This window comes from Candida dubliniensis, chromosome 3 (assembly GCF_000026945.1).
Source record: "Candida dubliniensis CD36 chromosome 3, complete sequence".
NCBI classification, from domain to species: domain Eukaryota; kingdom Fungi; phylum Ascomycota; class Pichiomycetes; order Serinales; family Debaryomycetaceae; genus Candida; species Candida dubliniensis.
Window position 1 is genome coordinate 861,833 of NC_012862.1, and position 14,164 is coordinate 875,996.

A 14,164-nucleotide genomic window follows, 5' to 3' on the forward strand; every position below is an offset into this window, starting at 1 on the left:
TTTCTCCATACCACACCGCGCTACGTAAATCTGAGACCAGAGGAACAAACAAACAAATCAAAACAACACGCATACACGCATAATAGATAGTAGTAATGTTTTAAATAGAACAAAGTTCGCCACTTTGAATAAAACATTCTTATTCTTTTTTTCCTTTTGATTTTATTTCTTCTTCAGTTTTTTATTGAAACTTAGTTTATTCGTATCAAATAATAGTATATTACAACAACAATGTCAGGTGGTAAAGGTAAAGCAGGAACTTCCGAAAAAGCTTCAACTTCAAGATCAGCCAAAGCTGGTTTGACTTTCCCAGTCGGTAGAGTCCATAGATTGTTAAGAAAAGGTAACTACGCACAAAGAATTGGTTCTGGTGCTCCAGTGTACTTGACTTCAGTTTTGGAATATTTGGCTGCTGAAATTTTGGAATTGGCCGGTAACGCTGCCAGAGATAATAAGAAATCAAGAATAATCCCAAGACATTTACAATTGGCCATCAGAAATGATGAAGAATTAAATAAATTGTTGGGTGATGTCACCATCGCCCAAGGTGGTGTGTTGCCAAACATTCACCAAAACTTGTTGCCAAAGAAATCAGGTAAAGGTGGTGTTAATGCTTCTCAAGAATTGTAAGTTTATATTATTGGTGGTTTAGTTTTTCTATAGGTTTTTTCGTTCATTACATGTATTTTTAATAATTAGTTACCTACAGCAGCTTAATATGTCAGGAAATAAAGATAACAGTGTAGTAATGTCGGTACATCTTACGACATTGTAGAACAATAGGTCAGACTCACAAAAGTCATTCAATTCTCTGAACCAATAGGGAAAAAAAAAACTCCCGGCTTGACTACTTCTTTAAGTCTTCTTTTTCAGTACCATTACTTTCAACACTCTCAATGATTCCAAAAGTAAATAGATGGAAAATTGGATTGATATCTGGTGCTGTGGTGGTTGGTGCTGGATATATTATTCTTAAGACATTCCCCCATATTTTTGCAAAGGAAGAAGATGACGATGACAGCGATAATGTCGTTGTACACAGAGAAGTGGATGAGAATCCTAATAAGCCAATTGAATTGTTTGAATCGGAAGAAGCTTTTCAAAAGAACTAGTGGTGTATACTGTACTTATTTGTTGGTAATATGTATTAATAATATGAATAATATATATTCCTTATAATGCTGTAGAAACTTGTTAGGAGGATTTTCTGGAAGCTTGTTGTTGTTGCACGAGATAGTTTTGTTCTGCCTGTCTGTCACACAGCCTAGTAATTAAGCTTAAGTGAACATCGCACTAACCTCAACTTGTTCGTCCTTTACCTCATGTCTCGAATACACTCTATTGCTCAGATATGAGCTATCTCAACCTTTGGTTGATTTACCACTTTTGTTTCCTTGATTTCTCTTCTCAAATCTCTTTAAGTTAACTATGCTCTTCTTGTATTAATTAATCCTATCTAACTAGTATATAATATAAAATATAAATCACTTCTGTCCACTATTTATATTGTCAATCTCTTAAGAAACAAGGAAATAGATCAGATGTGTAAACATTATTTCCGTCTTTACTTGTATTAATTTCCTTTTATCCATTTTGTGTAATTAGTTCTTTATATCGTAAATAATATAACTTAAGGATAAGTTACTATATTATTTAACTGTCACATTCAGTCTGTCTGAGCGACATTCCTTGTATGTTGATCTGACTGTGTGACAGTACTCCTCCCTCCGAATTGAAAGGTAGTTCTCGTGGGTAATATAATTTTAATCGGTGACGAGGATATGGTGTCTTGAGTGGGACTCTGTCGTGTAGTGGATAGTTATCTTTTAAATATGCTATATTTGGTATTATCACACGACAGAGAATCAGTTGAAAGAATAATTACGTTTGTTGGTAAATCGCACATAAAGAAGAGAATTGTTACTAGAGAGAAAGTGTTGAATTAGTTAAAAGGGTTTAAGTGTGAGTGTGTGAGTGAATAGAATAATTGGTACACACACGCACAAAAAAGTTGAATTCTATTTAAGTAAAGAAAATCTAGAAAATTAATTATTTAGTTAGAATGGACCTCATCCAAGCTTAGGCTGAGATCCAGGAATATACAAATACATACAATCCACATATATTACACTCGTACGGAATAGAGGTATCCCGAAGACTTACACTTAGTCACTGTGTCCATTATTCCCCATACATCCAATAACATTGATTTACTACTTTTAGCCAACCACCAGAAACTGCGTGAGTATTCACATTGCACGTGAATCAGTACCGTAAATATCATTGTCATTTAAATTAAATAGCGCTACATTGTGACAGACTCCTGCTAAATCTTTGAGAAAAAAAAAACTCGATCATTTGATGAGGCGATGCGGTATGGACCGCTCCATTTGGGTTTTAATTTGTCACTCAGTATAGCAGTGGTAGGTTTATCCCATAATAAAACTAAATCATTGAACTGTAATTGCTATGTGGTTCCATACTTTTTATCAAATAGATATTTGACATATTGTCGCTGTTGAGATGTGGTAATTTCAGCTGATTGTATGTTTTGTTGTCGAAAGCGTAATTGATCAAATCGAAATTGGAACATTTCTTCTTGGGAAAGTTCGTAATCTGGAGGTGGGATAGAATATAAAATTGTTAAACTGGTATGACCCATAAATCCATATACAAGAAACTGAGGGGTAAGACCTGTTGTCGAACGGACGTTTGTACGATCAACCCAGAGTGCAGTAGCAAGATTATGATACCAAGGATTGGATGTTGGTAGTTTTTTTCAAGAAATTGATGATTTGGGGGTTGTGGACATTTTTTGCAGCTGGTTTGGTTGATGTTGTGTAAGTGGAGGTTTAGGTTGAGTTTTGAGTAATTCATAAAGCTCCGTGGCTATTACACTAAAAGCAGGAATAAGATTGGAATAATAGTTAAATCATCCCATTGCTCGTTGAAGAGCTTTGACTGTTGTTGGTAATGGCATCTCTTGGATGGTTTTAATTTTATCGTGGATCAATGTCCTAGAACCAGGTTTAATTTCATAACCAAGAAATGTGGCTTGAGTAACAGCTAAAGTAAGTTTATTTGCATTAATCTTTAAACCAGCACCTTTGAGTAACTGCAAAACTTCTAATACAGTGTCAATATGTTCTTTTACCAAGGCTGATTGATAAGTTTCTGAAGCTGATGCATAGATATCGATTGGTGGACCTAATATGGCGACATCATCCACAAAGATGAGTACCTTTTCCGCTACGGGTTTAAGGATTTTAGTTAGCAAGTTGCTAAAAATGGCGACCAGGTTTGAGAATCCCTGTGGGAGAACTCGATATTCAAGTAACCCTAACGGCGTTTGGAATGCCGTGTATTTAGCAGCTTCCTTTGAAATACCAACTTGAAAGAAGGCATTACTTATGTCCAAGTACAGATTGAATGCTGTCTGAGCGATTTCATTTATGAGTTCGTCGGTGGCTGGTGGGTGAGCTGCTGCTGGTACTATATGTTTATTTAACTCTCGTAAATCGATTAATAACCGATAATCTTTTTTATTCTTTTTTTGGTATTAAAAAGATTGGATTCCGATATGGGCTATTACTATGATCAAGTTGGTTATCTTCTAGCATTTGCTTTAGTAATTTGATAGCAGCCAACCTTTTGTTGCCAAATGGGATGGATTTGCATTGCCAAATGTCATGGTTTTTGATCGGGGAATCGATAGGCTCAGAAATATGTGATTTAATGCGTCCAGGAGTTGTACCTTTAATGTAAAATACATCTGGAATATGCTGTACTTTGTCCATAAAATACTTCTGATCTTGTGGAGATAAGATAGAAGTAGCCATTGCAGTAATTAATTGTCGTGATTGTTCTTCTGTGAGTTTTGTTGAGTCAACAGTCATATTATGGATTGTGATGTTTGATGTGGTTGATTTTTCAATTATTTCTGTAAAGAATTGATTGTCGTATTGGAAACTAAGTTCCAAGTCAAGTGTTGCTGGATTGTACCCTAAAGTCATGAAATATTGGGCTTTTACTGGTCGTCCAAGGATTATTACATTTGGTTGTATGGACAGATGAATTAGTGCTTTGAAGTTAATGTCTTTGCCAAAAATATTAGCTGTGATGATAGCCATGCTATTACATTTCATTAGTGGAGAACCAAATCCTTGAATATTTGCCTTGATAGATTTGGTAGGTAGTTTGAGTTTATCCACTGTGATTGGTGAAATGATCAGACACTCCGCGGCGGTGTCATATTTAAGGGAAATAGCACTATTATTGATTATGGCTGGGATGTAGACAGATGCACATGAGATATCACTGTCGGTTATTGAAAATGATGTGGCTAATTCGGCGATGTTATACGTATTTGTGCCGTTATTGTTTGGATCCATAAGTTGTATTACCACGTTGTCCTTGATTGTTTGTTTTGTTAATTCCTGATGATCTGCAGATGTAGAATTTGTACTTGTTGGAATTGTCTCATGGTTAACAATTAAGTTATTATCGATGGGGATTTCTATATCGATGGAAGTGACAGTTGCTTCATTGATTAATTTTGCATTCTGAGGCCCTTGTCTGGGCACTAAATGTGCTTGGAGTGATCGTGATAGATAAGTCCTGAAATGGGGAACTAAACCTAGCAAAGTAGCTAATGGCATTTCTGCTGTAAGATCATTATCAATAAGTGATTGCATGATGTTGTTTTGTTCGATTTTGCTTTTATCAAATTGTGAAATTCGAATACTTCGCAAGGGCTTATCTACTTGGTAGTTAGATTGATTCACTGCTTTGTTAGTTGCTGGCATGTCCTCTGGAGTTAACTCGTTATTTAATTCTGAAGCTGGAGGAGGATTAAAGATGCCGTAATCAGGTTGATCACGTGTTGGAGACGTTGATGTATTTTGTACCAGTTGTTCCTCTTGTGGAGGTTCGTAAGATTGTAACGATTGATTGATAGAATCATTATCATGAGTATTTGATGTGGGGGTGTTATCAGTTGGGTCATCCATTTGGATATCGATTGTTTCTTCTGGATTAATATCCGATGGTTGTGAACTCGTATGTTGATTTAATTGAGGCTCAGTTCGCTTTGGTGCGTGAGACCTGCTTACTGGAGGCGTTCGTCTGTTAATATTGGTTGTTGTATTTGACAGCTTAAGACTCTTGGATGAGTTTTTAGTTATTGGTACTGTTGCTTTGGTAGCTAAAATGTTTAACGTTGTTGGCGTTGGGTTTTCAGACAGTTGAGTGAGGCCTCGCATTTGAATTCGAGTCATTGGAGGTAGACTCTTTAGGTTTATTTTCAGTGTTGGATTTTGGTGGAGCTGGAAAGTCAGTTCTATACTTTTTGAGTAAGTATTCTGAAGGGGATAATTCATAAGGAGTTGTTCCATCCATTTTATAGAAGATATTGTCACTGAATTTTACCTTTTCGTTTTTGATAAGTTGTTTCAAGGTGAAACATGCTTGTGCAGAATGGTTTCTTTTGCCACAACACGTACATGGGGATTTGCCTTTCGTATTTGGGTTCTTATCATTCGAATTGGTAGCTTTTTGATTGTTAGATTGTGGAGTACTTGATGAGGTAGTGTCCGAGTGATATTTTGCGATATGTCTGAGTTGTTCGCTCACGATTTTCCAAACTTCGTGAAAATCAATTTTTTGAAATTCTGGGTTAGATGTGATAGCCGATGATTTATAGAATTGAATACTTTCTAATGTGGCTGATACTTTGGGATTGTCTATGGTCTTAGTTAAATTTGTCATTAAAGGTTTCTGTTTATTCCAAAGTGAACAATATATTTGATACCAAATACTGGGTGTAATGTTATTAATATTTGATGTTATTGCAAAGTCAATTTGTGCCACTAACATTATAGCATTCTTTTCATTTTGAAGATAGTTGTTGACAGAATCAAGGACCGATTCTGCAACGATGGCTGGTTCAGTATCATAAAGCAAATCAATAATGATGCCATAGTTGATACCATTGAAATTAGGATTGGTATTATGTGGAATAATAGCTAAATCGCAAGCTCTTTTTAAATCATTATCTTTTGGGTTATTGCAAGCTAAAACAAAAGCACCCTTTAAAAGCTTATCTGGAATAGAATATTTGGCTTTATAAAATAATAATTCTTTAACATACAATAAAGTATCATGTGTGGTTTTGATGGATGTTGTTGTTGGATACTCTTTGTGGTTTGATTTTTTCAAACTTTCCTTTTCTTCTTTGGTCCGTTCAATATCAGGGATACTTTCAATAAGGTCAAGTCGTTCGATGAATAAAGATTCTTTGGATAACAGGGGATTATAGATATAAGGTAATTTCTTTTCGATGATGTTGATGTCGGTAATTTTGACTTTCAAGTCTTGACATTCAGCATCAATTGCGGAGATACGTTTCCGGACTTCGAAAAATTTTCCTGAACCAAATGGTGGGGAATTGTTGACAAATTGATCAGTCGATGGTTGAGAGGTGACGTGTGTATTCATCGAATTAACCATACTGTAAGTGGATTGGTGAGATGGGTTTGGTGAATTGATATGAGTTGGACTTTTCAAGGGATTAGTAGTATCAATAGAAGGAACCGAAGAAGGAGGATGAGGCATAGTTGAATTAACAGATTCTGTTCCATTGGAATCTTGCTGGTGGTTTGCTGATGCACCTACGTCTTGTGGTGACTGGATAGGAATGGTATCAGCAGCAACAGATTCTGGATGGTCTAAAGCTTCATTAGTTGGGTTTTCTAAGTCAGCATTAGGTTGAGAACCTGGATTGTTGGTTTGAGTTGGAGGAGGAGAAGCCAGAATATTGTTTTTGTTGGACAAGACATTAGCTGGTTCACTAAACAGGCCAGGAAAACGTGGCCGAACAGCTTGATTAACCGTTTCTTGAATGAAAGGTTTCAATGTATCAATGATCCGGGTTGTTGCAGTATCAAAGTACATAGCTTTAACATGGTTTTCAATGGTTGAAATATATTTCGGTAAATGGGCTTCAAATAATTTATCCATCATGGGATGTAATTGCTCATTAACCATTGGTCCAAATTGGTCTGCCATCATTTTTGGGAGACGTTGGGATAATAACTCGTTAACTTGTTGATCAGTTTGAGTCAAATTCAAAGTATTACCAACCATGGTGGGGTCGTCATCTTGGACAGTAGTTGGGTTGTCTTGTCCCAAAGTAGTGATTGGGTTGATTGGAGATAATGGGTTATTTTCTCCTTGAGCGTCGTTGGAGGCGTTCGATTCGGAATTGTTTGACATAATAGCGCTTGAGTGAATAATAAATGATTCGGGTGTTCTTTTCTAGAAAGTTAAAATTTATCGTAAATTTTCGAAATACTTTGGCGTCTTTATATTGGAATAAGCCTGAATTAGTTAATTGTCACACAGCCTAGTAATTAAGCTTAAGTGAACATCGCACTAACTTCAACTTGTTCGTCCTTTACCTCATGTCTCGAATACACTCTATTGCTCAGATATGAGCTATCTCAACCTTTGGTTGATTTACCACTTTTGTTTCCTTGATTTCTCTTCTCAAATCTCTTTAAGTTAACTATGCTTTTCTTGTATTAATTAATCCTACCTAACTAGTATATAATATAAAATATAAATTACTTCTGTCCACTATTTATATTGTCAATCTCTTAAGAAACCAGGAAATAGATCAGATGTGTAAACATTATTTCCGTCTTTACTTGTATTAATTTCCTTTTATCCACTTTGTGTAATTAGTTCTTTATATCGTAAATAATATAACTTAAGGATAAGTTACTATATTATTGAACTGTCACATTCAGTCTGTCTGAGCGACATTTCTTGTATGTTGATCTGACTGTGTGACACTGTCTTGTCTTGTGTCTGAAGTCGCGGTCACAAGAAAATCTTTTCCAAGGACAAGAATGTCAACAGAAAACTTGAGCATTGGCAATAACTGTCGTTAGTGGTATTTTGCTAGAATCATGTTGTCTGCACCAGAACAAGATACAACCAATTCTCCAGGTACTGAGGGCCCACACACAGAGAATGTGGTTGAGGATGAATATCAAGACGATGAATACGTGAGTTTAGATGAGGAAGATGAAGAACTTATCTGGAGAGTGTTTTTTCAAAAACTAGAAAAACACAACAACAAAAACAACAACGATGGCTCCGATCTGGATGAGTCTGAAGAGTCCGATGGCAGTAGTGAGGAAGAGGAAGAATCTGAGGATGAGGATTTAGACGATGATGAATTTAGTGATCTTTCAGATATTGACGACCCTGCTCTAGTGGCCACATACAAGGCTCTAATGTCTGAGAAAGTTAACAAGGATCTTGGGGAAGAGGAGCAAAGAAGACTATTGATATCCAATTTCACTGACGATCAAATGGAGAGATTTGAAGCCTATAGACGAATGACTGTAAATAAACCTGGCGTGAAGAAAATCTGCAACGGTATAGTTGGTCACACAATCCCACAAATAATTGCAGTTGTTATGGCGGGTGTCTCCAAACTGTTTCTTGGGGAAATCATCTCAAAAGCATTTGAAATCCAAGAACGAAATTCCAAGGGTAGACTTTTAATGGATATCGAAACGAAGAAGAAACAGAAGAGAGAGATTATCAGTAGTTTGCAAAGGGGTGAGGAAATCGAAGTTGATGAAAGAAGCTTGAAATTTGAAGGAGATGAGATACATCCATTGCAACCGGAACATATCCGTGAGGCATGGAGATTGTACCAGCTTGAGAATAGTGTTTTTTCTGGAAGTCGAAAAAGAAAAATGGGAGACGATGGCCCTTTCTATACTTAGCTATGGTTTTACTAATGATTATGTCGTTTGTTCAGATTCAAGGGGCCCTCTATTTAGCAAAGATCACCCAATTTGCATGAGGATGTCACATATAATGTAATTTGTTGTTACAGCCATAACAGCAGCAGCCTATACTATGTATTTCCTGCAAAATAAACTCAATGTGGTCTAAAAGGGTGACGATGTTGCCCTAACCCATCGATTGAAACTAATCGGTATTTATATAATCCTAGATTTGAGTATTTAGTATTTACTAGAGATAATATTCGGTGCACTAGCTCTCTATAGTTTTGTGCATGATTATCGTTATATGATGATGTAAAACAATTACAAAAATAAAGGCGTGGTTAGTTGTTAGGACTAAGAGTAATATAAAATATAAGAATTGTAAAGTAGCAATGATAAAGGATCCGTCGGACTCTCTGACTTGAAATTTGAAAGGCTGCATGCAAAATATTGCAGATCCTAATAGTATCTTACTTTTGACAAAATTTGGGTAACGCCAAACCTGTCTAATGATAATGAACATAATTCTCAGTAAATACGTAGATTCAACGACCATACTTTATCAACTAATTCTCTCTGATCCCGTTCTTCAGTTATTAGAAAATGTCTAGTTGTGCATGTGTGGGAACTACGATACTGTCAAGCAGGAGGTTATGACATTATTTCTCTGTTTTTGGAGTTAGAACTTCTAAGGTCAACTACAATAAGAGACAACTAGCGATCAAGGTCGACTTTCAAAATTCCTGTCCTGGGACTGTAGTTCTCGTAAAAAGACTACGTTCTTTAAATTAATTACCAATAGGCATGAGAAAAGTTAGTTCAAACCCAAGAATACCAAGTAAACTCAATTTCTTTTCATACCGCAAAATAAAAGAAACTCATCACTATATCTCTTTCATTATCAATCCTTCTTTAAACTAAATTTCAAACTAATAGCGTCCCGCCCATAAACCAAATCCTCTTACGATAATTGGTCTCCCTTACCTTTAGCACCACATGTTGCTATGTATTTTTTGCACGAACAACATTATTTGGTAGAGAACTTTTGCAAAAAACATTAAAAATGTTTAAGAACACATAGTATCATATATAATTAAATAAATAAAACAAATCTCTAAATTGAGTTGCATCTTCAAACAAATACAATCAAAAGTGGAACTAAGTAAGCTTTCTAATTGAATATTTCATCCATCATATCACAAATCCTACTGCTAATATCAGCTCAATATATCAAATAGTCCCGTGGGTTCCACATAATTAAGCAGATAGCTTGGGCACTTATCATCATAACATGCGTATATCTGTATATCAAGCGACAACTTGGATCCTGAACGACACGGTTTCTGCAACTTTTTTAAACCCTTTCCCCTCTCCCCAACTTTCAAAATAACTAAATACAGTGCCAGTAACAAGATAAAACTATCCTATATAGCACATCTTACTTAAATTCTCTTCCTTCTCTCAGAACCCACCATACTCACAAGCTTCTTAAAAAACTGAGTCCTCCTCAATAGCACTAGAACACTCTAAACATCTGCTCCCCTAGATTGATGTTGAACTATCAATACTAATACCAATACAATTCAAAACCATACTTCCAAATTAACAACTTTTCCTCTTTCGTCTTCCATATCTTACATGTCGTAATTCCTCTCTTACCGGACTTATGATCAACCTATTACTAAAGGAAAGACACTACTGTAGAGTTCCTGTCAAACGCTCTAAGCTCACCTTCGGCAATAACTACGAACCACTCCAGTTGAAAACTATAGCAAATCAAGACAGGTAAGTGCTAAATAAATACAATAGAAATATCAAAACCTCTACATTGGCCAATTTACTCTCAAAAGCTGCCGAACCACAACACATCCACAAACAAACTTTTCTGAGTAATCTTAAACCATTCCTCTCTAAGCAACCGTCTCCCATAAACTTCACCTTAACCATAATTCATTATTTCATCCATTCGAAACACCTATTCCAATATCGGAAGAGGAGAAGTTCACCGAGCTACCAATTTGAGCAAATATAAACCAACTTAAAGATCCATTGCTCCTGATAAACCAAACCTTATGCGCTAAGACATTTCATTTTACCCAAAGCCATTAGCATCAACCAAAAGCTAACATATCTGCCAAAACTTGATCCGGTAAATCATCCATATACTCTAAGTCGAAACCAACGTTTAATTGAACTTATCTTCCCAACAATTTGGCGAGGATGGTTTAAAATTCTCAACGCAACATGCATTATTCTTCTAATTGAAAACTCATTATCCAAACACTAAATAACCTCAAAAGAAGTGATAATACTTATCATAATGAACCCTCATACCAACAACCTCTAACCAAAATCACAACAACTCCACAAATCCTTTTATAACTTTTTCCCCATCAAAAACAAAGCCAAAAATACCGTGATACTAAATCACATTAATAGAACAAAACATGCCTTCATTCCACTATTTTCAAACTAGAAGACTCTCATCTACAAAAATTGTGCTACACTGAGAACTACCATTTGCTTGTCGCCTATATTATCAATTCAAGTACTTCCACCAAACCATCATGGCCACATCCACCCACATTGGTTACAAACTAACCATTAAAACAAACTAAATCAAAACATAACTATTATAACAAATAATAGCACTACTAGATCGTGAGTAGCAGCACAGATTATTCTACAACAAGTTCTCGCTATGAATGTGCTAATTTCTCAGTACACCTACCATCACAACATAATCTACTCCTTTAAGTCTAAGAACACCTACTGCAAGCCATTACATTAAACATAATTTCAAGACAAAAATTGACGCAGAAATTGTTGTCAACTCTTCTGGAAAAACAACCCTTCTGAAACCAATAATAAGCAATAGTATACACTACTTCTACAAGCTGTTTATAATCCTGGAAACAGATAGTTAAATAGAAGCGAGGCATTACTGATTAGATACTGCCTGAGAAGATTCCAAACCACCCGACAACTACTACTAATTTCCCTACGACATGAACACATCAAACTACTCGCCCACCAATGTTTAAGTAGTCTAATATATAAACCTTATAATTGGTAATTCTTTGATGCTAACCAAGAAGCTTGCAATCAGAAAAGGAAGGAAAGAAATTAATCTTTTCAAACTACAGCAGCCTCGTTTCGCAAGTTTTCAACAAAAGCATAGCATTACTCTCTTTAGGTATTGAACGTTTCAGTGAAGAATATCTATTTATATACGTTTTGGTTTGTAAAGCGAGTTCACAGCATAAGCCTCTACATACTCTGTATATGATTATATTAATGCATTATTTTGAAGTATTTACCAGAAGTTTGGCTATTCTATATGTGTGCTTTAGAGGTAGCTCGTTTGATTTGAACATTGTGGTTGCACTGAAAACCAAAGTTTGTGTAAGTTTTGTCAGTTAAATCTTCTTCTTAGGTTTTCTATTGATATATGTAGTAGTAAAAATTGTAAACTGATGCCATTACTGATTAATCAACAGTGCAATTCAAATTTAATAGAGTAGTCCAGTTTAGGATATTTCAAGTTGTAGCTGCTCAGCATATGGCTTTGTTGTCCTGAATCAATTCTTCTTGGTATAGGGATTAGCTTACTGACAAAGATTAATGTAGGTGAGAGGAGACGGTTTGCTTAAATGAGATACTAAAATATTAAACTATTGATTTACACAGATTATTTTTATAGTTAGTAGTCCTATGCACAAAAGTACTTGAATTGGATGAGGGACCACCGTTGAAAAGCAAATTGATAATGCGAATTGTAGTGATTTGTATTGGTCAATTGATGCACCAGTACAATAGTGAACTTGGAATTTATCTTTTACAAACTATTATTGTAGCTAGTTAACAAAGTAATTTAATTGCGAGATAGTCTCCGAGTATTTGGGTAATGTATTATTTCAACCCTTGACTATATCCAATGGTCTGGTTATGTTACGGTTATTGTTTACGGTAGACGAAATTAACTTGTGGAGCACCTTAAGAGTTGAGGCTTTTTTTATGGTTGTGAGGACTTAGAGGAATCACTAGAAGCGATAGCTTTAAGGCAATGATGCAATCATAGAACAGTTTGCTAAACTGTAGAAGGTAGCTGGTTGTGTTCATGTGGTTTGTGATAAAGGTTCCATCGGTTAAAACGTTTTTCCTTGTTGTTGGCATTTTGTGCATAATTATGGAAGAGTAATAACTCCACGCTGTTGATCCCACTGTATACTGAAACGTAGGTTTTCCAGAGGCAAATGATTTGCTAGTTTTGAATGTATTGTGAGGTTCAAAATGAAATTGCTGAGACGTTGTATCAAGCTCATTTCAAGTTGTAGTAATGAATTGAACATTCTACAAGTATCAAGAGACGTTGGTTCTATTGGAGATATACTAATGTAATATTTAGGTCTGTTTGAGCGTGATTGTGGTAATGACTGACTATCCTCAGATGGTGAGAGAAGTTTTTCACTTGGTTGCAGTTCAAATAAGGTTTTCACACTGGCAGGGCTGGTAGAAATTGTTAGGTATGACCGAATTACTTTTTTGAGGCTAGTCGGTGGTTAACGGTTGTGTGCTTTATTTGATTTTGACAGGCTTGATACGATTGCTTCTTATGTTGGCGTGAGCATGTGCCACGGTATCAGTTGTTCATAGAGGTTAGTAGAGACGATGATGCTTATTAATTTTAAGATACGTGAGTTTTCTGATGTTTGCGCTGTCTGTTGTCGGTTTATGTATGCTGAATCATATAATAATTTTAATTGGCATCGGCGATGGTGTTTATTCCGAGTCATGAATCAATGACAAACAGTTCAATTCATTTGGGAGAGGTTTATGTAGTGACGGTAACCTACATGAGTTTAGTTTACTATGCGTTACTGGTAGAGGAATGGTTTAGTTTTTGGTTTGTTTGAAATTGCACAACTGCTTGTGAATTTGAGCGGTAAGCGGATAAAGGGGGTTTGAGTCTTAGTTTTGGAATGTATGTCACACAGTCAGATCAACATACAAGGAATGTCGCTCAGACAGACTGAATGTGACAGTTAAATAATATAGTAACTTATCCTTAAGCTATATTATTTACGATATAAAGAACTAATTACACAAAGTGGATAAAAGGAAATTGATACAAGTAAAGACGGAAATAATGTTTACACATCTGATCTATTTCCTTGTTTCTTAAGAGATTGACAATATAAATAGTGGACAGAAGTGATTTATATTTTATATTATATACTAGTTAGATAGGATTAATGAATAGAAGAAAAAGATAGTTAACTTAAAGAGATTTGAGAAGAGAAATCAAGGAAACAAAAGTGGTAAATCAACCAAAGGTTGAGATAGCTCATATCTGA

General features: G+C 35.6%; 3 protein-coding genes and 1 pseudogene across 3 annotated transcripts, besides 5 other annotated features; 2 read left to right on the forward strand and 2 right to left on the reverse strand. All coding sequences in view use genetic code 12, as the record gives it.

The window, feature by feature from the left end:
* Window positions 1-231: 231 nt before the first annotated feature.
* CD36_83890 (histone H2A.1, putative) lies at window positions 232-630 on the forward strand (the record flags this gene model as incomplete). Its single annotated transcript, XM_002419265.1, has 1 exon — window positions 232-630. One exon carries the CDS (start codon window positions 232-234, stop codon window positions 628-630), a length of 399 nt encoding a protein of 132 aa, XP_002419310.1.
* A 623-nt stretch (window positions 631-1,253) lies between these two features.
* Window positions 1,254-7,853: a mobile genetic element.
* On the reverse strand, window positions 1,705-5,009 carry CD36_83900 (annotated as a pseudogene).
* Window positions 1,705-5,009: a sequence feature (transposable element).
* Window positions 1,803-2,318: a mobile genetic element.
* CD36_83910 (retrotransposon protein, putative) lies at window positions 5,236-7,272 on the reverse strand (the record flags this gene model as incomplete). Its single annotated transcript, XM_002419266.1, has 1 exon — window positions 5,236-7,272. The coding sequence occupies one exon, from the start codon at window positions 7,270-7,272 to the stop codon at window positions 5,236-5,238; it is 2,037 nt and encodes a 678-aa protein (XP_002419311.1).
* Window positions 7,854-7,970: 117 nt separating the features above from the next.
* On the forward strand, window positions 7,971-8,801 carry CD36_83920 (TAT binding protein-associated factor subunit, putative; the record flags this gene model as incomplete). Its single annotated transcript, XM_002419267.1, has 1 exon — window positions 7,971-8,801. The coding sequence occupies one exon, from the start codon at window positions 7,971-7,973 to the stop codon at window positions 8,799-8,801; it is 831 nt and encodes a 276-aa protein (XP_002419312.1).
* A 224-nt stretch (window positions 8,802-9,025) lies between these two features.
* Window positions 9,026-9,268: a mobile genetic element (partial).
* A 4,526-nt stretch (window positions 9,269-13,794) lies between these two features.
* Window positions 13,795-14,164: part of a mobile genetic element that runs on past the window's edge.